The following is a 26,211-nucleotide window of genomic DNA, read 5'->3' on the forward strand; positions in this document are numbered from 1 at the left end:
TTTCTTTGTCCAATTACCTTTTACAGAGCTCTGGAGTCTATGTCTTTGAGATATCTAGGGGTGAATAAACCACAGAATGAACTTACACAGATAAGAAACTCAGGAATCCCTAAAAGCTTTAAGAAATAAAAACAAGTCTTTCCTTTTTACAGAAGCACTAGTCTTCTTTAGTTTCCATACCGAAGATATTCACCACAATCTGTGTAGCAAAGTCCAAACATATTAAGCCCAAGACTATGTTTTGTATTTAATTAACCATCTTTAAATTCATTAGTCAGTATTTCCACAGGGCTAGAATTTTTGATCTGAATTCCTTTTTGTTTTGTGTCTTATTTCCTGCATTTCTTCAAGTTCACCCATCACTGCTCAAAATCTACGAACTACTATCTCCGAAGTCTCTCTCCTCCATATCCAACATGCTGGAAAACATAGAGGTAAAATTGAAATACACCAAGACATTTCCTCAGCAACTGCTAAGCAAATGAGAGTTTTTTTCAAACAAAATTGGGTACTCAAATGTACTTCAAAACCTCTCTAGATGTGTACTAACTTCTTGACGAAAGTCTTTAATAAAAAACTTGTACTGTTCAGTATTAAAACTAATTTTGCTTGCTGCTGGAACTCTCAAGCAGCCTAGCTATAAATTGGGGTCCTGCTGTGATAGAAATATTTACTTCTTTGTAATGTTTTGCTTTTTTTAGGATCTTAAAAGTACATTTAAAAGCTTCATCGAAATATTAAAGCAAAACCTGCTTTCGCCCCACCAATGAGGATTCCTTGACTTACATGATAATTCATGACTCTTCCTACTAAACTTTAAGGGAATTTTTGTTCAGCTGGGAGAAGAGTGTTTGTCCAAAGAAGGTACAGAGGTGTAATGAATTTTTCTGTCATTCTTCCTATCAAATAGGTCGCCTTCATCCAGACCTGTGACACATTAACAAACTGAAAACTACCTCACAACTCCCACTTCATGCTCTCCAACTCACCTGTATATGCTCACTGACCTGAATTATTCTAGGAATTTTAAGCTGCTTGACACTGGAAGTTATTTCTCTTCTGTTTTCTAATTCAGGACATTTATGAGCCTGACATCATTTGCTTAGAAGTCTTTCACTGTTCAGTATTTAGATAGCATTTCGCTGGCATTAGAAAAAATATTGACATTGAGTTTGCCTGAATATTTGGCTCAGCTTGATGATTCCCATGACACACTACAAGCAGCAAGTGGAACTCAGTATTGGGTAGTTGGAGCATAAAGGCTTTAGAAACAAGCCCAGCAGAATCCAAGCTCCTGACCACAAAGTTATCTTAAAAGATGTTATTTTATTTCTTCACAGAACATCACCAAGGTATTAAGTATTTCTTTGCCTTTTCCCTCAGATGCTCATACATTCCCCAGAAATCCATTCCTACAACCTTCAGCAGGCAAATGTCAGTGCTTAGATTTAGTGTTTTTCCTTCCCAGTCTATAATGTACTTTATTTTAGCATGCAGCTGTTACAAATGTGACTGACTGCTGCTACATAAGCCTCCACATAATTATATTTGTCCTCTGCTACTGAATTACTTCTACATAAAAGATGGATTTCACATTTTCTCCACCTGAAAGAACATTCACCTCCTGTGTGATTGCACACAGGGCACTGTGACAGCAGTGACCCATGAACTGACCAAGAAATGGCATTTCCTTGGAATTCATTTTCTTCCTCAGAAGATCACTGAGATTTCTCCACCTATGCCAGCATGCTGAAAAAACAGTTATTTTTTAAAAAAGGCAGTCAAAGAAGATAAGGAGGCACACCACAGTGCAGGAACATCTCAGATCAGCACATCCCTTGATGGATCAGCAGAGAAGATGCCACAGGAATCCCTTCCCCATTAGGTCTATTAGCACATCAAATCTTTTGTTAACATTCAAATACAACTTGGAGAGAAGACCAACCTAAGGAAAGAAATCCACCCCAAAATTCAGAATGCATGTATAATTTCCAAATATTTTGGTGGACACCTGGGAAAGTGTTTAAGCAATGTTTAAAGCTGGCACCTGCAGTTAATGCTTTAAATGCAGCTGGTAATCTAAACTGGTAATGTAGGGAGCCCTTCAAAATTAGGCTTCAAACTCTCAGAATCCCACACAACATGTGAATGATCTACAAATGACTTGACATATTTCTGTGTTTCCAGTCTGCAGCCAGACTGACTTTATTAAATCCTGCATAGTTATGAGACAACTGGGGGAATATTTTGCAGAGGATCCACAATAGATAAAGCTGTTTTATTTAATAAGCCTCAATGATATTTTCAAAGCTAAGCCAGGTAGGACAGCAACGTCTTATACTTGTGCAAGACAGAAGCTTTAGCAGTGACATCTTTCCATTTTCATTTGATTCCACCTGTATAAGCCTGTCATAAATCTTGAGTACTCATCTCAGCATATCTAATAAACCCAAGTGTTTGGACTACTTAGGTGATATAACTACAAAGTTATATCCATGTCTGTGTGGTTTTGCAGTAACTTTGCACAAATGGTGATGCTCTAGCAACCGCTTTTGCCATGATCCTTCTCCTCACTCCTACTTACCACTGAGTCTAGCCAAGGGATTTTCCAGAAAGCCAAGATGCATTAAACAGTTCTCTTTAAAACTGATAACTAGAGTCAACAATTCAAACAGACCTGTTGAGTACTGCCTGAATATTACAACACACTACAGTTTATACCTGCCTCCAGAGCTATAGAAAGAAAATCTTATTTACACATTGCTGGCAAACTGCAAGGACATCTGCAAAGCTAAGTTGCAACAGTTTTCTGGGTTTTTTGTTTTGTTTTGTTTTTGTTTTTTTTTTTGTAAACTGCCCAGAAAAGCCCTACATTTTGGTTACACAGTAAAACAGAGGTTGAGATGTCACAGCTGATACAAACGAATTTTCCACCTAGTTTTCAGTAACACTTGGCACCAGTACCTGCTCATTCACATCACTGACAGTAATGTCTACACAACATACTTCATAAAGGGTTTCCTGAAACACCAAATAAACCACTTGACTCTTTCAGTTCTGATTAGGCAATCAAATGTAAGGTATCATTTTTACAAAGACTGTGTTTATCACTAGCATGTTTTTCATTACAATCAGGGATACTGTCTGCTAAAATTTGCAAGAAGTGGTGCTTTGAATTGGAAATTTATAAAAGGCAACTTACCTTGGATTGTAAAGCATCTTTTCCAAATTAAATTCTTTGAGATATGCAATTACTGCTGCCAGAGAGCAAATAACAGGCTTATCCAAGCTTAGTATTACAGATAGGTTTTTAGGACCTAAAAAAAAATAATTTTCTTCTTAAATGTTTATTTTCTGGTTAACTCACTGTCTGCTACTAAGGTATTGCAGGAACAGCATAATCTGCTTTCCAATTTATTCTAATAGAAATAGGTAATGTATGTACAGTGTTTTATGACATCTATAAATCAACATAAAGCAAGGCATCAAAATAACACTTACGACTCCAAATAATGCAGAACATTGCAAAAGTGTAAACACATTATGAAACAGAAAACATTTGACTCCATGAGTTTTTCTTCATAAAAAAATGACTAACTGCTGGCATAACAATCTTCTAAATATACAAACTAAGAATGGAATTCTGACATCTTCATTTTTGCACACAGTGCTCTGTGCTCTACTACAGTGCCTGTTCCAGCTGCAACAACAGGAGAACTCACTCCACAATACCACCACATAAACTGGTATTTTTAAAAACCCAAAGAGTTCAGTTTTTTTCAGGGATGTTTTTAAAGCTGTTCTCCTGTTCTCAGATAACACCTGCAAGAACTTTAGAATTTAATAACAAGAATGGTACTGCTGTCTTCCGAGAGGGCAAGAAAGAACACCCATTAAACTCCCAGTCAGTCACCTCCATCCCTGGGAAGATGAGACAGATGGATCTGGAGGTCATCACCAACATGCAGAAAGAAAGGTCATCAGGAGTGGCCAGCAGGAATTCACCAAGGGGACATTGTTTGAGAGAGCTGGGCAGAGAGAAACCTAAGGAGGTTCAATAAGGGCAATACAGGTCCTGCACCTGGGAAGGAATAAGCCCAAGTACCAGAACAGATTGGGAGTGACCTACAAGAGACCCCTCTGTGGAGAAGGACCTGGGAGTGCTGGTGGATGACAAGTTGACCATGAGCTGACAGAGTGTCCTGGGGGCCAGGAGGCTCAGTGGGATCCTGGAGTCCATTAGGAACAGTATGGCCAACAGGTCAGGGATCCTGCCCCTCTGCCCTGCCCAGGGCACAGAATGCTGTGCTCAGTTCTGGGCTCCAGAGTTCAAGAAAGACAAGGAGTTGCTGTAGAGGGTCCAGTGGAGGCCATAAAAATGATTAAGAGGCTGGAGCATCTCTTATGACGACAGATGGGGAGCTGAGCCTTTTTAGTCTAAAGAAGAGAAGACTGAGAGAGGACGTCAAAAGATGGGGCCAGACTCTCTTCAGGGGTGCCCAGTGATAGGATGAGGAGCAGTGGCCATAAAATGAACCACAAGTTCAACTTCAACATGAGGAAGAACTTTTTTACATGGAGGGTGGCAGAGCACTGGAACAACTGCCCAGGATGGTCATGGAATCAGAGATCTTCTAACCCCAGCCGGACACATTCCTGTGTCACTGCTCCAGGGGACCTTGCCTGGGGCTGGGGGGTTGGCCTAGATGAGCTCCAGAGATCTATTTCAGCCCCAGATATCCTGGGATTCTGTGAATGTGAGAAACATTTCAGATGTCGACTAATCCCCCTGCACATTTAAATTTAAATCTGTCTAAACACACACCTTCAAGCTATGAAAAAAAGTAATGGCAGCCTTGTGTTCATTTCTATTTAAATAATGTTCCTTTTCCTCCAAGCCCAGCGTAAGATCCCACTGTGCAGAAAAGGAAGCAAAGGTTGCCAAAAGCCTGCATGAATGTAAAGGCTAATAGGATGCATGCTTCAAAGATATTTGGAATGAAAGATCTGTAATGTCAGGCACTTCTTTTGCATAAAAATCTGAATGACATACCTGCAGAACCAGGCACCTCTTTTGTATAGAAGTCAGTAACCTTCTGGAAAGCATGACTGTACTCAAAATTGAGGTTTTCCATCCTTTCTATCCTAATTCTGTCATCCTGTAACCTGAAAAAAAAAAAAATTGATTTTCAGGTTTTTACACTCCCTTCATGAAGAGCACTGAAGGAGGTTACAAAGGTACACTTTCTTTTGTCTTTGCTTTGTTAGGAGTTGAATGGATAAAGAATGAAGAGACGATCTACTAAAGTAGGTTGAAAACATTTCCAACTGTGGTGTATTTTTTTAAATGTTTCTTCTAACCTCTATGAAAGTGAAAATAAAGCAAACCCAAACAGCAGCAAACACAGCCAAAAGACTGCAAGAGGTGATCCAGGATACCTGCAAGGTAGATACAAACATGCCTTCACCAGTCATAACAAATATTTGCCTTACATCTTCTTAAAGACTTCTGATGTCAAACACTTAACCTATTTATCCTATCCTATTGCCGTATTTAATTATACTTTGTCTTGGAAGATTTTGTTCCACGCTATCGAACTCAAGTGCTGGATTTCTTTTAGTCTTTTTGCAGTCTAGGCACCCAAGGATATTATTTATTCTTAATAACCCACTCCTGCCAGCATATCAGCAGTTTCTCCCAGTTTAACAGCACCAGCAAACACAGAAAACTCCACAAGATACGGCATTTCCACACTGGCTGTTTTTCCTAACTGGTTGCTGAAATGAAGATTGGATGCTGCTTTATCATTGCAATTTGCACAGTTGTTGATAAGCATTGAACAGATATGCTGGCTAAAAAAACAGAAAGAAGAACACATGGCGCCCCTGCCAGCCCTGAGCACAATTACACAGCTACACAGTGAGCACTGAACCACGGGCCAGGAGAAAGCTCCAGTGAAAAGACATGCACAGAACCTACTTGGCCTCAGGGTTTTCACTCACACTCACACTCCCCATGGGATGTGAATTAACCAAGTGCTTTGAGAATACTGGAATTATGCCAATGAGAGAGATTGTGTAGGTGTTACAGCATGGAAGTTGATCAATACCTTTTCAGCAGGGATTTTCAACTTCACAGGAAAAAAACAGACAGAGATTTTCTGTGTTACATTCAACATACTCCCACCTGAAAGTATCAATACATCTCCAAGGCCCAACTCTTAAAAATGAGAGTTAATTTCCACACCACATGTCCAACTGACCAGACTTGCCCCAACACATGCTCTGTGATCCTTTCCCTGCCTTTTACTGACTGACCAAATTAAGTTTTCAGTCTTTATACTCTCTGGGAGTCTCCTCTGCCCAACCTTTCTCAGAATGAGCAAACATTCTCCAAGCAAAAGAAAATACCAACACCAGTCAGCTGTTTTCTTCCTTGCCTTCTTCCTTGCCTTCCCCTTGCTCCAACCCCCACTAGATGTGCTCTAGTACATCCACCCCTTTTGGTAAATGTTGTAAAATGGTAAAACACTGCAGTGTTTCACTGCAGTGGTGCAAAAACACCCCTTCAGCACCACTTCATGAGGTGATGGATGGTACCTGGAGACCAGCACAGCTCCTTTGAGTCAGCCTTAAAAGACAGAAGGGCCTTTCTGCTGACCATGTGTGAGTTAGGGACTTAGAGAAGTATTTTTAAATAAAAATTTTATTTTTCAGATAAATATTTTTAAATAAAATTTTTAGTTCTCATTTCTACCTCTTTATGTTTTTATAGCAATGACTACTGAAAAGAAAGGTTTAACAAGGTCTGCAGAGCTAATTTGTAGAATAAAAGCCAAAAAGGAAGGCTTTGGGTGTATTTCACTGGATGGTTCATGCCACACCTGTTTGTTTTCTAACATTTAAACATTAATTGGCATCATTTTCTTTAACGTATTTTCTTCCCTTTTATAACCAAACGTATCCAACTCCTTAGCACAAATTCTGGAATATGATAGTTACAATCAATATATGTTGAGTGACTTCTGACAGTATTTTTGTTTGTCAGCTCTATGAATGGGAGACATTTAAAATCATTCACTAATTTAAAATTACCAGCTCAGTGATCAGCAAAGATCTTCACATATTTTAATATTCGTATTCTATATACAGCAACATCAAATACATATATGACATTCTGACTTAGAATATACACCTGATATTTTAGATAAAGTAAAAAAAAATATGGAAAGTAACAGAGTCAATGTGTAAAAAACCTTAAATTTTTATCAAGATCTGTGAAAATAAAGTTTGCTGCAGAAGGTTCTCATGTATGTCCTTTGTGCAACAAGATGATCACCAAAGGCCATTTTCCTGATTTTAGGCAGAATGATATGTCGATGCTTATTTTATCTCTCCAGCCACCAATGCCTATTTAAATCAGAAGTCAATTCACCATCAACTTTTGTAAACATCACTCTTGTCAGAAGCTCCAAATGAGCTGCAGTTCAACTCTTCCCAGCTCCCTGAAAACAAACCATGCTCTCAGTCCCTGAGCTTATCAACCCAATCTCTCAAAGCTCCCTCACCTACCCTGCCCAGTCCTTCTGCACTCGCTGAACTGGACACTGAGTGACCAGGGAGCTTGGAGGGACCCCCCCAGTGCCCCCATCAGAACACCCTGCTCCTCCCACACCTGGGCTTTGGTGCAGAACTGCCTCTCCTCTCAAGGTAAATCACAAAAGTTGCCCAAGGACTTGACCACCATGCACAGCCAAGGATCTGAAATCAGTGTGTCCACAGCCAGCTGAATAAAGGATGGGATCCTACACACACTGTAATAATGTAATAATGTAACTTGTGCATCCTAACCTACGCTGTTCTGCAATTCTGTTACTAGAGGGACTGATTTATCTGCCACCCTGCTGGCAAAGTGAAAAAGGATCAACACTGCTGGGTGTAATTCCTCTATTTATCTGACAATTCAATGCATCCACTTAAAATTCATTGCTTAACAAGTGCTGTAGGAAAAATATTTAAAAGAGAGCTCTCAGTTTGATGGAAAACTCTTTTAAGAAAAACATTTATAAAAACGCTAGAAGCTAAAAGGAAGCAACATAAATAAAACTAATTTACAGAAACTGACTCAAGATATCTAAAAAATAACAAAATCTTTTATTAGGAATGACTCTGCTTTAAGCACAAGAGCTAAGTGCAGTTTGTTGAATAAAGCAGAAATCACTTCATTGCTGCTCTACCATTCACAATCAAACAGGCATAAAGTGAATAGGAACTTATTGCAAAACAGACACGTCCAAACTAAGTTTTCTTAAAGCTCAGCAAGTCCTCCTAACAAAAGAGAGTAACTGCAGAATTTTACCTTTCAACTACTATCCTGCTGTGCCCATTCTGCTTTAGTACTTTCACAAGCAGGGGTGCATAGACAAAAATTTCCCTGCACAGCTGTGTTTCACAACACAAGGACATCAATGATGCAGAATTTGGGAAGGTGTCTGCTCCTAAAATTTAGTATAAAATTTTTACTTCTGATACTAAGCCCAGATCTGTAAAGCACAAATGATTTATTTAATTTTTCCCTTAGAATTTATTCAAACTGCTCTTTTCTCTGCATTTCTCAGTTTATTCTGCTGGGATGACCAGTCTGTCACTGCAGGGAAAAAATGCCAGCACTGCCCAGCAGGACAAGGCAACCTGAATGCATTAGTCCTCTCAGATATCCAAACACATGGTGTTGCTTTCCTTTATCAACATGCTTGGCAGAAATTGCATTTCCCTTACTTGTTACCACTGTGTTACCTTTGTTATCCAGCCACTCCCAGCTCAGGGGGCTCAGGTCTGAGTATGTCTGTGGGAACGGAGAACAACCATCCTTCCTTTTTTGGTGAATATTGGCATGGAGCTGCAGCAGCTTCTCTGGAAAAGCCTCAGGGACATTTCCAAGCAGTTGTTCTTTTGGCACTGAGCACACACATTTTTAGAAGCACAGCTTTTTCTGCAGTCAGAGTCAAGTACTTCCCCACATTTGCTCTGAGCAGCTTTCAGATGCCAGAGATGGAGACTGGCATTGCAAGAAAACAGCAGCACAGTCAACTTCTCTGATATCTGAGCATCTAACACAAATTGCTGCTGTCCATGAAAACCAAACAGAAATCACCACATGGGTGTTATCAGTGTGTTATATGCAACACATTACCCCACAGGACCTCCAGCTTCCAAAATGCCCCATCCCAAACCCCTCCTGAATGCCAGAAGCTGCTGAAAAGCACAGAAGCAACTCTGACACACTTCAATATACATATACACATATACGTGTATCTGCTTACTCACGTGGATATATACATACAAATATATATAGAGACACAGAGAAAAACTTGAGGAAAACTCCTTGCTTGCCTTTTTCCATCCAAACTACCAAGATTTCTCAACACATTTTCTGATTTTCTTGGGAAGAACTGTATCTGAAAAGAGCTCCAACCACACTGACAAGCCTGAAGCCCGGAACCAAGGAATTCTAAGAAAGCACTGTTTTAGCTTTAGGAACTCAGAGGCAAGAGCTGCCAAAGAAATAGAGTAAGGAGGTTAGAGAAAAGCAAAGGGCTGTGCAGGCTCTGTATGACACTGCATCCCTTCTGTGAGGGCAGAATTACTTAGCACAGGACAAAACACAAGCACAGTTGTAGCAGCTTCTGCACCCACAAATAGAAACTTTCTTCAGGCTTCTTCCATCTGCCCATCTGAAGAATGGAGTAAGACACATTGCACTCATGTCTTGGAAAGCAGAAAAGATCAAGAACTGCTAGGAAACTATTTATTAGCACCTAGGAATAGCCAGGATGAGCAATAGTCAACACTGAAATAAGGCAATCCCACCACGTCAATTCAATTTCCTTCAGTTGCATAGGAGCTGATTCTGTGGACAGAGAAGACGCAGATCCTGTACCTGCTTGATCTCAGGGAGGTTATTTCACAGTTTCACACACCCTCACAGCTGATGCACAGAGCATGATTCACAGGGAAGTGCTCTCACAGAACGGTACCAAACAGGCTGGAGAGCAGCACTCAGGCTGGCAGCAGGGCTCCCTGTGGAATGAGGTGAGTGTTCTGCAGAGCTCCACAGCTCAGCACTGCCCTGGGAGCACTCTGCTCCAGTACCCCTCAAAAAGGCAGTCCCAGAGAGGACAACTCCAGCCCACTCGAACACGGTGTGAGGCTGAGGTGGCTGCAAAGAGTGTTAGAAAACCCAACTCAAAATGTGGCAGAGAAACTACATGAAAGGTACCCATTTTCTCCATTATCTATGGCTGTGAATAAACACATGGAGGGATAAATGAAGCCCTAACCTCTGATGTAGAAGTTCTTTCCACTCCAAGTATACTTTCCATACACTCCAAGCAAGTATAGTTTACTGCATAGTATCAGCACAGAGCAGTTCCTACCCAGCAACTAGCACTTCTTACAGGGAACTGCAGTGCCTTGTGCAGGTATCAAACCACACAACTATACAGAACCAGTGCAGCATCTTGTTCGCACCTCCAGCAATATTCAGCTTCCTCTGTGTTTTGTAGGAGCTGTAGAGAACATGATGCTGGGAGGACCCAGTTCACACTGTTTGGTCTCATAGGAAGCCTGGACCAACCTGCCTTGTGATGGTCCCACTGCTCCCCTCCACATGCACCCTGACAGAGATATGCCACAGACAGCCAGCTGAGAAAGCTGCACAAGTGTATCCCCAAAACCAGCAGTTCCTCCATTCAGGATTATGCCAACCAAAAAACAGCAAAAGCTCTCTCCTTGCAGGGCTTCAAACAAATTAAACAAAACAAAAAGCCCCATACCGAATCAAATGAAAAGCAAAACAACAACAATGAAAAAATCAAACAGAAAAACCAACCACAAACAAACAAAGGCAACAAGAACACCACAAAACAAAGCACAGGAAAACGCTGCCAAATATCTGCCATACTACATGCACACTGATGAAATGCATTATTTTTTTTCTTTCTATTACACCCTATGATGGACAAATAGCTGTTTCTGAATCAAAGTGTGAGTGAGGAAGGAGTGAGGACACAAAGCCAACAATTTGCTCAGGACATCCTGGGATTATCCCAAAAGGTAAATACAAGTATTTCCACATATCTGTATCTATACAATGAAGATGAAAAATGCACTGGTGACAAAGGAATAAAACTCCACATTTATGCTGTATAGTCTAAAATCAGGCATGGAAGGCTCAGCCCCATCTCTCTTTCTTGTACCTCACTGACAAGTTATGAAACATGAGCCCTACATTGTGTTTTTGGGATAATTTCCAAATTACAAATCCCCCTTTTTGTCCTCAAGGATGAAGTATTTCATACCCCTGTGTCGCCCAAGTTTTTGCCAAGTTGTAAACAAAATGTTAATTATCTGTGTTCTTTCCCATCAGATGGGGTCATTTTCTGTATTTTCTTTTCAGTGTGGGTCTTAAACTTCATACAACAACATACAGCTGGACAAGCAAACTGTAAAAAGGGAGTAATTACTCATTTAATTCAACACTAGCTGTTACTATTGTGTCTGGTCTCAACTGTTTCACAGCTGCAGCTCTGTGTGTTTACATCACTGCAACTACTGACTGCTAAAGTATCCCTCTTTGATTCTCTATTCTTCATATTATCACTGCTGTTGTGCTTTGTAGTTTAATACTCAACCTGACTTTTCCCTCATACCTTGCTGGTGATTTTTTGACCAACCTCAAGCACACTCATTCGGGACACCACTTAATACTATTTTAATTTCTTTTTGAATTAGCAAGCCTTTTAGAAGGCTCTTTATCAGAAGGGGCTTTCTAAAAGCAACTCTGCAACACCAGATAATAGGCTGGCAGAAGAAAAGTTGAGTTCTGTACCACACATTATGTAACTCAAGATTATTACCACTTCATCTTGCATCATTTAGGAAAAAAAAAAAAACCAAAAAAACCAAAAAAACCCTTTGAAATGCTTAAAAATATTACAAATAAATTAAATAAGAAGAGCGTGACTAAAATAAAACAAAAAGTTCTAGACAGGCAGAGCAAAGGAAAAGATGACGGAGTAGACTTGAAAGAATTAGTTTTGAGACTCTAATATGAAAGTGTGGACTATTACCTTGTTCTAAACAACAGCATTTCTACTACCTCTTGAGAACCCCACAGCACCATCAGTACATCACACAGCCTCCCAAAGTGAATGCAGAGCTCCTTGTTCCACAAGGACACGTGCTGTCTGATCATACTTGTCCCGACTGACAGGAACACAAAACGTTCTCATTTTCAACAGCAAAAACTTCTGAGCACAAGACACTTTTCTCTGTCTCTCCTGTAATATTTTTGCAAAGGCTTCCCACCTACCAGATCTCTCAGTGAAGTGTAACCATTGTGCTTCTGTCAAATCTCTGCCTACTGTCATCAGCACTCACCATCACAACCCCTCTCTAGCATCAAGCTGATGGAGGAAACAGTCAGTAGAAAACATCATTTTCAAAGACATATCTTCTCTAGCAGCAGAAGTAACAGTCTAAATTCAGCTTGAACAAAACCAAGCTTGATGCTTAATGATATTTCCCAACTATTTTAATTAAATTATATTTCCCAACTATTTTAATTATCTCCCCTTCCCTTATGCTGTGTGTGAGCACAAAAATCTCCATTTTTATTTCAACAAATAGCCCTCAAAACACTGGAAGTTATGTGGGTAATGTACATACATATGCAAAACACATAGTGTCTTGTCCAAAAAACAAAAGTGTTTCCTAGGTGAGGCTGTTTAATTAAAAATTAAAAGCAGACAGCTACAATACAACATACTTCTGGAAAGAATCTTAAATTCAATTTAATTACTTCTTCACAGCATTAAAGAGAACCCCCAAAACAAAGCTGAAAGCTGCAGAATGTATCAACCACAGAAAATCCATAATGGTTAAAATGACACAGAGCTGCTGGCCAGGATCCAGGGGAGGCCACAGAGAGGATTTGGGCTCTGCAGCATCTCTGTGCTGGGCAGGGACTGCGGGAGCTGGGCTGGTCAGGCTGGAGAAGGGAAGGCTCACAGGGGATCCCATCAATCCATACAAACATCTCCAAGGGCTGCCAGAGGATGGGGCCGGGCTCTGCTCAGTGGGGACAGGGCCAGGATGAGGAGCAATGGCCATCAAATAAAGGCCAGCAAGTTGCAGCCCAGCAGGAGGAAGAACTTGTGTCCATGGAGGGGCAGAGCCCTGGAAGAGCTGCCCAGGGAGGGCCTGGAGTGTCCCTGTCTGGAGACATCCCAGCCCAGCTGGACACGTTCCTGTGTCACTGCTCCAGGGGACCCTGCCTGGGCAGGGGATTGGGCTGGGGGAGCTCCAGACATGCCTTCCAACCCCAGGGGTGCTGCGATTCTGTCATAAGGATTACTGCTGAAGTAGGAATCAGATTTGCCCAGGTAAGTGGTAAAAAGATATTCTACAAGCACAAACTAACAACATCAGTAGGAAATTGAATGGAAGTCACAACCAGCTTATGAAACATCATTTCCAATGATTATATAAGAAATAACTGAGACGGTGACAGACAAGGTCCATCCAAGTCTCTGTTTTAAATCAGTCTGAGCTAACCTCCCACACTGCTACCACTACTCTACCTGCCAAGAACTGTCAGAAACATAATTCCTGTTCCTTTAATCAACATGAACTGCTGTGGAAATTTACAAGGAGCACCAAACATCCAATACAGACCTCACTGAGAAAGCACATTGCCTCTGCAAGCAGCAAGGCCACACCTGGATTTTCCACCCATCACTGCATTGAAATGATTTAAGTCCAGGGGATTTAGGTTCAAGAGGCGATCCAGCTGCTGTTGAGGCTCTTACATGTCTTCCTTTGCATTGCAGAGCCATGGAGTGCCCGCCTCCTGGTTTCCAGCTTCCTCTGAGAGAGGCTCAGAACCTTGTATGATTAACACAAAGAGCCACAGAACCCCATGACAGCTGTCCTGGAGGGGGACAGGACATGCAAAGTCCCAGGGATGGCCTGGAGGAGGGGGAAGGCCAGGGAGCAGATGGTTGTGCTCTGCCCACAGTGCCACATGGGAATGGAAGAGCTGAAAGGCCACAAAAAGAGACCAAAAAAAAAAAAAAAAAATAAATACCTCAAAACAAACAAAAACCAAATGAAACAACTAAAGATAAAAATCCACCCCACTGAATCCTGTTGATAAATACTCAGCATCATGTAAGGTTACAGACCAACTTAATCAGAAAAAGTAAAATCAAAATTAGCCCATAATACCTTAGTTCAATTTAAAAATGGAAGGAGAGCATACCCAATACTGTGTTTTCAAGCTATGCTCTTAGGTTATTACATGTGGCACTCAGGCAGAAGACCTGCAATTGTTCTAAAATTCTTTGTTTATTCTAAGAAGTTATAATAACAAGGAGAAAAAATCCAAAATACATCTTCAAGATTTTGATAATTTTATCCAGATATTTTTAGAGATATTCTGAATTATTATCTTTGATAATTAACTATATTCACAATAAGTACCTGAATAAGTACTATATTCACAATAAGTACATCTGAATCTGAAAATTCTGGATACGTGCTCCTCTGACTATTAGCCATCATTAAAAGAAAAATACACTCAGGCTGCAGAGGAAAAGAAAAACAGCATGGTGATTGCATTCCATTATTAGGGGGCAACAGCATATGTCAAATAAGGAGAGACTAAGGAAATTGAATTCATCTGGCATGGAGAAAGTTAACAGGGCATCTTCTACCACCCAGGGGGCATTCAGGAGAGCCTGGAGCAGATTCTGGTCAGAGGAGCACAGACAAAACCAAGCAGCCATGAGTTGCATTCTCTCCCACAAGACCAACTAAACGCTCAAACAGGTGATACAGTGAAGCCAGGGGATTCTTTTCCTTGAGCATTTACCAAAGTGCCCAAAAACTCTAACACCTGAGTTCCAGAAAGCTCATCCAAGACCAACTTTCCCAAGATTTTAAGAAAAAAAATATTCTAAGAAACTGTGTAAGTCATTAGATGTGTTACAAACCAGCTGTAGACCAACTGCAGGAATAAGAACAAGAACACACAGACTGGCTGTACAGTCACTGCTCCTGCAGACCCTTCTGTGCCACAGAAAAGAGGAGGGTACGCAACATTTAAAGCACTGTTAACACAGCCCAGTGACGAGCTCTGGGATGGGTCTGATGCCTGGTCTGTGCTCACACCACAGCTTCAGGTGACCTGCTTGCTCCTCACCTCAGGAACCCAAGGTCTGTGCTCCGAGCAGAAAACTAAGGGATATTCCATGGAGGAATTCACTTAACATGTCTTCTTGTGATGGACTTCACCCACCTACAAGGTAAGAGATATGTTCTTCCCTTACCTATGGGCAAACTCCATCTGCATCAGGAACTCCAGGACACACCATTTACGCCAAATATCCAATCATATTCTTTTAGCTGAGACTGTGGCACAAAGTCCCTTTTTTTTTTTAGTTTTTGGCATGTGTAACTCACTGTTCACATTTCATTCTCCTCTCACGCCACTGACAGAACCACTTGAACCAACTCCAAGTGAAAGGATATGATAGATTATGTAACTACTTCATCTTTCCCTTTTTTCTCTTCAATTTGGAGGCTCAACATTGGGGACACTAGCACATTCGAGTATCCTCTACACTACAGAAATAAAAATTTTCAAGCCACAACAGGATCTTCCAGACGTCAGCATCTGTAATTACAGACGTCATCAGAGACCATAAAAAACCCCAAGTATTAAACATCCATCCTAAAATCAAACCCACTGTTCTGAAGACATTTCAATAACTAACCTAAATTTGCCTTTGCACATGGCCTGGACCTTGCAAAGACTTTTTACACTTTTCCAAGAAAGATCCAGCTGTGTGATGCTCCAGTGCATTGTCCCTAATGACCTCGCAGCCAGATGAGGCTGGAAAATTGTATTACCCCTGATTTTCTTCCAGAAATGTCTCCATCTGAGCTCTCCAGCTATGATTAAAATAAAAAGACTCCCAATTCCAAGCTCACAAAGACACCCAGTGAGATGCTACCTTCAAATACAAATACAATAGGCAAAGTTCTGCTCCAACCCCACTCCTGTCTTCTTTGCTGTTACTGGAGTTATTCTCCTTTAAAGCTGTCAAACCATGGCAGCACTTGGAATAAAACTTTTAAGATCTGAATAGGGAGCTGAATATAACAATAAACCCATGTCTGAAAGTGAGCAAGAAACTCCTTAGGAAGTAATCTGAATGAAAGCAGGAGAAGACAGAAAAGAGCAGGAATCTTTATTGTTACATGTGCTAACCTGGCAATTAACACTGCTTTCATTCTCCACTCAAAAACCAGAAGAGGCTTCAGAGTTTTGGTAATGTGCATTAATGGCATGCTCTTTTTAATAATTCTTCCTCAAATACAATCATGGTTCTCACACATCTAATTAAAAAAAAAAAAGCCCTGCAAATGGTAGACAAACATTGAAATAAGGCTTCAAACCCTGACAGCTCTCTGCCAGTCGCCAGGAAGGCCAAGCTCTGGCTTCTGAAAGGAGGAAAAAGCTGCTCAGTTTGGTCATGACTTGCCTTGCACAATGACAAGTGTGGTTCTGACACACAGCGTGGGTGGGTCTGTCCCCAGGAGCAGAGATTCCCTACTGGGGGAGCTCTGCAGCTCCCAAACACCTCATAGCTGCGAAACTGAAACCTGGGACGGGTCCAGGAGCCCTCCTGATACCTGGGGACAACCCTGTCCAAACTTGGGAACCAATGTTGTAAAACCAAAGGACAAAACACTCTGTCCATGCAGGAATATCTGCTCAGCCTCACCCCTGCTCACCCCACACACCTCAGCTCAGAAAACACCATCAAAATCTCTCTGCTAAAGCAGAATTTGGCACGGGGAACTTCTCATCTCCATCAGATAAAGAGCTTTGCATGTTTTGTAATGGTTTTAATAGAGGCTGCTGGACAGAAAACAGGATACATCTGGCTGGTCAATTAACTTGTAATTAATGTCTCCTTTGATAAGCTGATACAGATTTAAGAGTCCATTAAATGTGATGAATTGAACTTGTTAATTTTTCAACAAATCATTTCAGGCTTTCCTGTGAGATGTACAAAGATGCTTAAACACAGTCTCATCTCTAACAGAATAAATAAAAATAGAGTGTTAACAATTATACTCCCAATATAAAATATTTTCTTCTTATGCCACATTCCTGTAATTCAAGAGTGGAATGTTTTCACCAGAAATTGTTGTTTACTTTGATTTCCTGTTCTGCGAAAAGCTAATACAAGATAAAAAGCAAGGCAGTTCTTCTTCACATGGGTTAATTTAGAATGCACTATAGCTGTACACTGTCTATTCTTTCTTTCCAAGGATTTACCATTAAGGAGCCAACTGCAAAAAGCCACTTAAAATATTTTACAAATGGAAAAAAAAAAAAAAAACACAACATTTCAAGGAAGAAGGTGAAGGCAGCTTGGGCCAAGTGGTATGCTTTTAAGGAAAAAAAATAAAAAAGAATTCTAAGGTGAAATTCAATTTATCTCATGTTTACACTTTAGGGGCTAGCAATGTTCAGCTCAAAATACAGTTTTAAGTATCACAAGGCTGCACATCATCCCTGGAGAAGTGAACTGAAGACAGAGGTCACAGAGTTTTGTCTTTGCTCTGCCTGGGGTTTTTCAAATAAGTCAAAAACTGAAGAAAAAATAGTATCTTAATTCTACAGACAACAGATAATTACTTCAACTTATTAGATTTTATAACCCAAGACTTAAGGAAACTGAGTAATAAATCTTCTATTATTACCAATCAACCAAATGGTTACAATATTAGAGGGAGGAGAGGGATAAAACTACCAAGTGAAACTGAGGTTTTCTGTCAGATGAAGGATGTTTTGTTCAGAAGACACACAGCCTTCTTATTGTTCAGCACCTATCTTCTACAATACAAGAAGTTGTTGGCATAATCTGTCTATGAAGAACGTTCCCAACAAAATCCCAAGAATTCCCTTCACTCAGTTTAACATGAGGCGTACTGGTCTAGCTTCTGCTCATGGTCAGTGATGAGCCAGAAGTATCTGAAAATACATCCCTATTAATACATAAAAATTCATTCATAATTTTGAAATCCTTCCTGTATCTGAGCTGCAGCAGAGGGTCTGCAGATCCTGCTGAGTCCTCTCTCAACAGCCAACTCCAAACGTACCACTCTCAACACAGCAACACTCAGGACAAGTTCTCTTTCTTTAAAAAACAAACAAACAAACAAACAAAAAGGATTATGTTAAAAAAAAAGAGGTTTCTTGGTATTTGTGGGTTTCTATTTCCTGCTGCAGTTCTCTATGATGCTGCAAAAACTTTTGCAATGATCATATAAAAAAGGACTGTGGGAATACAGCCAACTCTTTAACTCACAAAGCTGCTGGGGAACCTCCATTCTGGGACTCCCTTCCTCAATACATTAAAAGCCAAACGTGTTACTCTGCAATTAATAACATCTGATAGTACACTAATTATAAATCACAGGATGATTAATTCATAGAGTGGGTAGTTGCCCCTCTGCCATGGCTCACAAAATTACATCATGGCTTTGAGTACTGAATAGCAGATTCCAAAATGATAAAATAAATATATTCCAATATAACTTAATTGAAGTCAAATAGAAGTGCATTTCATGATGGTATTTAGAAAAGCATTTCTTTGCTTAGGCAGCCCAAGGGCACTGACATTCAGATTCTGGTGCCGGGGCAGCTCTGCTGGGAGGAAAGGCTGGGAGAGCTGGCATTGTTCAGCCTGGACAGGAGAAGCTTTGGGGTGACCTCACTGTGGCCTTTCAATTCTTCAAAGAAGAAGGGGACAGAAGATGGGGATGGGGAAAGGAAAATGGGGACAGAATTCTTAGTATGGTCTGTTGAAACATGGCAAGGGGTGATGCCTTTCAACTAAAAGAAAGTAGATTCAGACTGGATATAAGGAAGTATTTTGCCATGAGAGTGGTGAGGCTCTGGCCCAGTCTGCCCAAGAAGAGATGGCAGGTGCCCCATCCCTGGAGACATTCAGAGTAGGCTGGACAGGGCTCTGACCCACCTGGTCTACCTGCAGCTGAGATGTTGGTCTAGATGAACTATAAATGTCCCTTTCAACTCAAAGGCTTCTATTATTATTTGAACACCACCTTGCTCTTCACAGGGTTCTCCTGGTTCCTCCTCATGCCCTGACAAGACCTGTTTAGTAAAAAGGAAGATGCACACCCACAAAGCAATAGAAGGCATGCAGTGAGATGGCAGGTGGCTGTCCAGGAAGCTGCTTTTCCTTCCTTTCCATACCCCTGCACTACCCAGGACATGTGACAGATGAAGCAGGATGGAAGGGTGGCACTTGTACCCTCCTCGGTGCTGTACCTGCTGATTCTCTCTCCACCTGAAGGTCCTCTCAGCCACACCTCTGCAAAGAGGCATGCAGGAGCAGGAATTCCTGCCAGGTTGCCAGGAATGCCTGGAATCTGGCTGGAAATGGAGACAAGGACACCCAAGACACATAAAGAGAAGGGCAGAGACAGGAGGAAGTGGCCAAGACTCCAGAAAGCAGGAGCATAGCTGTAAAACAACAGGCAGGAGGGATGGAGGGCAGTTATCTTTCAACTGACAGAAGCCAGCCAGCCAGGCACAACAGAAACCAGGAATACATTCAAATATATTTGCTAGAAAATGTTCTTAAGTAAATCTATCTCCCTCTGGAGAAAGTCTTTTACATAAACTGAAAGCAAGTATCTTACACAAAGTCTTTTTCTTTTAAAAATACTGTGCTGCAAGGTAATACAGAGTTAATTACTACCGTAGTGATTTCAAATTCTCTACTAAGAACCCAGAAAATATTCATATGAATTTTGAACATCTAACAGTCATTTGTACTGTTCCAAATTCCCAGAGGAAGAGTCCATGCCTAAAGCACACTCTTCAGGACTCTAATTTACCGAAAGCCTCTTACCTCTGCCATACATAGAAAAGAACATCTGTTAAAAGAGACAAACATTGTCAGTCAAGCACAAAATTAAACTGCTAAAGACAGCCTGAAAGATAAATCTTATTCCTTTCTGCAGTTCAGAAGATTGATGGTACATAAAAACCCACTTCAGTTTCATTCTCTTCAAAATTAAGAAAGCAATTACATTCCGGGTTTACAAAAAATAAATAAATTCATGGCCTCTCCTCCCCAGCTCAGAAGGGGCTGGGAACCACGACTACAAGAGCTCCTCACTCCATATCACTGCCACCTCCATGTCAAACATGCAGACAGCCTCAGTCTTCCTCTCTCATAATGTCTCATTGACATCCCTGCCTAGATTAAAACTGCTGAATTTCTAACTCCTGGCACTAACAATGAGGGCAGGAAATGGGAGGGAAAAGGTAATGTCTGAGATGTTAACACACCCAAGGTATCCTCAATGACACTGTTTCACAGGGAAAGAGTTATGTCCCAAGTCAGCTTCAAAGCTAAATAAATTATGAAAAACCAGTCCTTATTAAAAAACACTAGAGCTTTAACAAATATGCCAACATTCACAGACTGTTAAAAAAAATTTAACTTGCACACCAGTTCTAAGAGATTAAGTGTTATCCTCCATTTGAATATATGAAAGATTATATTATATGAATATATACCGAGAGAAAAGACAAGCAACATCACAACCAGAGCAGACACAAAAAAAGTACTATAACTTACATGTCACCTCCTACAGTTTCTGATCTGTCCTGTAATAATAAATCAAACAGTTGCCAAAACATGCAAACAAAGCCTTTGAAGTTTTACTTTTCCTGTTTCTCTTTATGAGGTAGGGGTTTTCTTTCTATGTAAAAAGTTAACTTCTGGATACCAAGAAACTGGACAAGCATCGAGCTCAAGACTTAACTGTTCTTCATTTAATAATTTCTATCTCAAATGGAGGGGAGGAAAAAAATTCCAACCCCACGAATATTACTGACCAGTACAATGCCACAAATATAGCTGCTGAACACAGCGTGTTTTCCATGCTTTGCAGCCACATGAGAAATAATGCACCTTTGGACCAGGTGTGAGTCTGGGGAAGCTCATCAGAGCTTTGGCCTGGGAGGAAATTTACAAATACACACGGGCTGGGCACGGCAAGGCCTGCAAAGGCCAGCTGTTGCTGTAAAAAGCAATCCTAACATTTTTTTTTATCTAATTTATCATCCAGGGTAAGAACAGTGCGCTGCACTGCATTTGGACACAGGGCTCTGCATTTGTCTCTTCATGCCCCTGCAGCAACAACTCTTATGTGCATGGAAGGACAGTAATTCCACCTAGAGGACGTCCCAAACTGTGAGGGGCAGTCAGGCAGGTGTGGCAAATAAATACACTTTATTAATAAGCAATTTGTCAGACTAGATGTAAGCTCCACACTTCCCTCACCTGCAATGCCACAGAAAACAATAATGAATGCCAGTATTGAGAATAGCAGCATGTCCTGACTAAAACAGGATTAAACTGCCAAAAATCACCATCCAGCAGCTCTTCCAGGTTACTGCATGAGGAGGTAATACTGTGGTGGAATTTTTCCCCCTGTCCATTCAAAAGGAGAGAGTTCTGACACTACCACTTCAAGCAGCTGGCTGCAGAGACCATGGGCTGGATTCTCAGCAGTGCAAAACACCTCTTTGGTCAGTAAACATCTGTTCACTGATGCTTTTGGGGTTTGTATTTACAGAAAACAGCTCACGTGCTGGTTTTGTACTTCAGTTGCTCTCTTGTTCCCTCCTGCAAATTCAACTGCTTGCAACTTCCATTGACACAAAACATCCTCAAGATGTTTGTCACAGCTTGCCTTTCACTTAAAAATCCATGGGAACATTACAACTATACAAACCATGAAACCACTGCTTTTTATGATCACCAGCCCTTTAGACACTCTTCACTCCTCTGTTCTACCACTTAATGTGCAATGCTGTTTACTGTAACCCTTTGGGGTCTTGTTTTTGCCACTACAACTCTTCCTGTCCTTGCTCACCTACAAATCCCAGGAGCTGAGCTATGTAAATAAATGCACATGCCCTTCACAGAAAAAAAAAATTCTTTAACATTAACTATATGAATGCATCCTCTGATCTGAGCAACTAGCAGTCACATATAAAACCCACAAAATTAAAAACATGTTTATATAATTACAAGTCAGCACTCATTCCAGCTGAGTTTCTACTTGACTGATGACATAAACCTGTAACTCTGTCCATGAGAGCAATTAGCACTGAACAGCACCATTGACCAAATGTAATAAATCCACTACAGCTCACTCTAAGAGACCATGACAGAAACTGGAGAGGAACAAACCTGCAGAGACCTCACCCAATACAGTTAAAAAGCAGAGGCCACTGCTAAACTAGAGGCTATTAGCACTGCACTTAGCAGAAGGAGCTTGAAATTATATTTGCAGAGGTCCTGAAACACAAATTAAAAAGGCTTGTGTTGAACATAATGATGGAGGTTCAGGTACTTGAGGCATTCCATCATGCCTGGAGTGGGAGGATGTGTTTGGTTCTCAATGGATCTGAAAGAGAAGGGAATTCCACAGAACCAACTCCAAGCCAAAGACCCACTGCAGTACTCAAGAAGGAGGAGAAAATTGAACCCCATATTCAGAATCCTAAGAGTTATCACAGGGCAACAAGCTGCAGACTACTCGCAGCCTAAACCAAACAGTGCAGACCTGGGTGAAATGCTGTGGGTTAAAAGTTACTTGTGATCAGTGTGTTTTCACAGAGTGTCCCAGAATGCTACAGAATGAAACATTACAAAAAGAGGGCAAATGGAAAAAAGAGGAACAACAGAGCACTCCAAAGATACACTGAATTTTTCAACAAAACAAGGAAGGGGCAACAGGAGAGGAGCAAAAATATCCCAAAGGAGTCTCAAAGACAATGTCAGGAGACTAATACAAGCCAGGTTTTAAAGCAGCCAACGTGTTAAGAACGGTGGGTGCTCACCTTGTCTAGAAAGAACTTGAGTACAAAATGCTGTGTTCTTCAGAAAAAAATATGTCTTTTCTGAAGGCAAGACTTCTTCTTTGTTTTCTAGACAGAAGGAAACTAAAACCATGAAAAGATTTTGCTCCAGGCGGGTCAGCACTTGCAAACAGACGTTGCTAACAGTTTGGGAACAGCACAGTACCCATCAGAACAGTTTGTTCTGAACCAGTTTTTGTAACTGACTTTTAATATAAGCTTTGCTTTTGAAGGAAGGCTTTCCACTGGCCCCCAGCTCAGTGTGCTTGAATAGTATTTCCCAGTCATTAAATCCACCCTAGAATAGTAAAGAATTAAAAAAAAAAAAAAAAAAAAAAAAAACCACAAAACACCACACCTCACAGAACTTGAAGGGAAGCACTGAGACTTTCACCTCTTGTCAGTGTCACGACACATTGAACCAACTTAGGGCTCCTCTCATAAAGCTGCAGGGCTTTACCTTAGCTCAACCTTTTATTTCATTCTTTTGGTAACCATAAGCACAGTCTTTGTCCTGGCCACATCATCTTTCTCACCCAGTGCCAAGCTTTAGTAAGCAACATGCATTACCAAATCATTCCTGGTTCAATTCTTACACTACGCAGGAAGAGTAGAAAAACATCCCTTCCTCTCCCCTCCTTATTTTTCTCTACCATCTTTATCCTGTTTTCATCATTTCAGTGGTTTTCTGCTGAATCCCTACCCTACAAAGAGATAAAAAAGCCTTCTTGAACCACAAGATCTAGTTCCCACCGTTTTAGTTAGAAAGGTGTTTTAAAAAAATTATGGAAATTAAACTTTTTACAGCTCATGGAAGATTCTCAACAAGAGGTTTTAGAAAAGAGCTGGTAAAGGATGAAATCACCAGGTACTGGGCCAATAACCAAACCTGAATACTACAGACATCTCAATATGAGTTCAAATGAAATTACTGCTATACAAAAGAAATAGTACAGAACCAAACCTAATTAAAAGCCCAAGGAAGTATCATATTGAAACCACTTCAATTACTGTGAAATACTTCAGGGCCCTCTAGTGGTTTAATCTCTGGTACAAGAAAAATATCCATGAAGAATTGTTTTTAAAATAAGGCTACTGAGGTGAATTGCAATAATGTGTTCTATTTTTGTCACGGTCATGTAATTAAGGGCATTTGGGCTGGAAAGCTACCTAGCAAATTACCAGAAAGGTGAAAAAACTACAAACTATCAGCTAATGGGTAGCATTTTTTGTCTTCATAAAAACAAGAAGTCACTCACTAACATTCTCAACTGTGCACAACCGAAAAACACAAAGAAAAAGGAAAAAAGTCACAACCACCCATCAAAATTTGCACCAGAATGACTACTTCATTCAAAATTGAAATGTCATGCTCTAAACTAGCTCTCTACAGCCCAAAACTGCATGGCATGATTAAAAAGTGATAGTGAAAAACCGAAATTTTCTCAAAGAAATTTCATCTGCCAGATTTCATCCCCTCTGTTCAGAAGACTGTTTCATCCTTCATCTATCACCCTAAAAATTACATCCTACTCCATCTTTACTACACAGCAAAACTGATACAGAAAACAGGTAACAAATTTCCTCTCAAAATACGCCAAGAGAACTCAAAATTCTCAAAATATGCCAAGCAATGAAAGAGATGATCAGTCACAATACTTCCAGGTCTGTACCCAAGTCCAAGATGGTGCAATAGGACAAACAGGATGAAATACCAGTTGCTAAGGTTTTCTACACCTATCTACATTAATAGAAAAGGCAGTCTCATGTCTTTTAGAGACCTCAAAACTATGACAAAAAAGGGGAAAAAAGCCACATAACACCTCTTTTAAATCTGAAAGGTAAGTGCATGAGCTTGGAAATTATTCCAGCAGATCCTGTGATCAGGAGCGTGGTGGCAGGACCATGACAATCACAATGTTTAAGTGCACAAGTCTATCACAGGCCAGAGACAGAAGCCATGAACTTCAGTATAAATACAACTTGGGAGCAAGTGCCCAGAACTCAGTGAGATCTGGGAAGTTCTGAACCCAGCAGCAAAGTGCAGCCACTCTGAAAAGGGCCTCGACAGAACTACACATCTATACCTGCTTCTGGATCTCAGCTTCACCAGTGGCTCTGGGCAAGAGAACCCCAAACAACAAACCCCCCACAGAACTCACCTCATGGAGGTTATACTGTGGATGAGCTTTTCAGATTGATCTGACAGCTTAGATGGAAGAATTATTTCAACTGGCTGCAGGCGCAGAACCCGACTCTCCAGCTCCAAGCGGGAAGCACAATCCCGAAAACTGTCAAAAATTACTTCCCCTGTAGTTGGCTGGATTGCCTGCCAGACAAAAATATATACACATATATCCACTGAATATTCACATTTTCAGGGACTGCTTCAGTGGCTCAAACTGTTAACCAGGAAGAAAATCTATGGTGTAAAATTATACAGCACCTCCACCCACAGTGAAAGTGGCAGATCAAAAAACCTGAATGCGTTTTTTTTTTTTTCAAACTCATGACAAAACAATAACTTCAAAACACTAACAGAACTTTGTCTTGGTAAGTGGCAACAATACCTTACAAACATAAATGTGCTCTTGTTGTTACCAGTCCATCACTGTTCAATTTTTAATACCAGACAAATCTCTTAACTGAAGTCTACAAAAGGCACATGTAATCTGAACTGGAATTTGAACACTTGCTTTTGTTGTTCTCTCCCACCTGCAGCATGACATTCAAACAGAGACATAATCCAGATACTTTTTAATTAATTCATTACCAGCTGACTGGGCTTCAGTTATCACTGGGTTCAGCTGGTTAAACAGGACTGGGTTTAATCTTCACCACAGAAGACAATACAAATCTGAAGTGTAAGTGGTAAAAAATTCTAAGTCTCCTCCTCTAAAGAACGGTATTTTGTAGAGGATAAAAGTGCTCACAAGCTTTAAAATACTGACCCTAAAAATGACCCTAAACATTGAAATTTTTTAAAGCATCTGAATTAATGATTTCCCTAATGTATTTGGTTAACATACTAGTATGTTTTCAAGTGAAACAGCAGCAAAACCAGTTTGACAAACATTCAACTATCAATTCCATACCTTTTCTGCAGTTTTCAAATATAAAGCCATAACAGTTCACACACAGATATCTTACCTAAAGTGCCT

General features: G+C 40.6%; 1 protein-coding gene across 1 annotated transcript in view; it reads right to left on the minus strand.

The window, feature by feature from the left end:
* Positions 1 to 26,211, minus strand: part of MSH3 (mutS homolog 3) — an 88,275-nt gene that overhangs the window by 53,076 nt on the left and 8,988 nt on the right. Inside the window, exons 8-10 of the mRNA XM_083884096.1 lie at positions 25,213 to 25,379; positions 5,054 to 5,166; positions 3,203 to 3,317 (exon numbers count right to left, since the gene is read on the minus strand). Of these exons, the coding sequence (XP_083740222.1) occupies positions 3,203 to 3,317; positions 5,054 to 5,166; positions 25,213 to 25,379 (395 nt within the window). The remainder of the gene's footprint in view (positions 1 to 3,202; positions 3,318 to 5,053; positions 5,167 to 25,212; positions 25,380 to 26,211) is intronic.

The sequence above is a fragment of the Zosterops lateralis genome (genome assembly GCF_965231275.1).
Source record: "Zosterops lateralis genome assembly, chromosome: Z".
NCBI lineage: Eukaryota > Metazoa > Chordata > Aves > Passeriformes > Zosteropidae > Zosterops > Zosterops lateralis.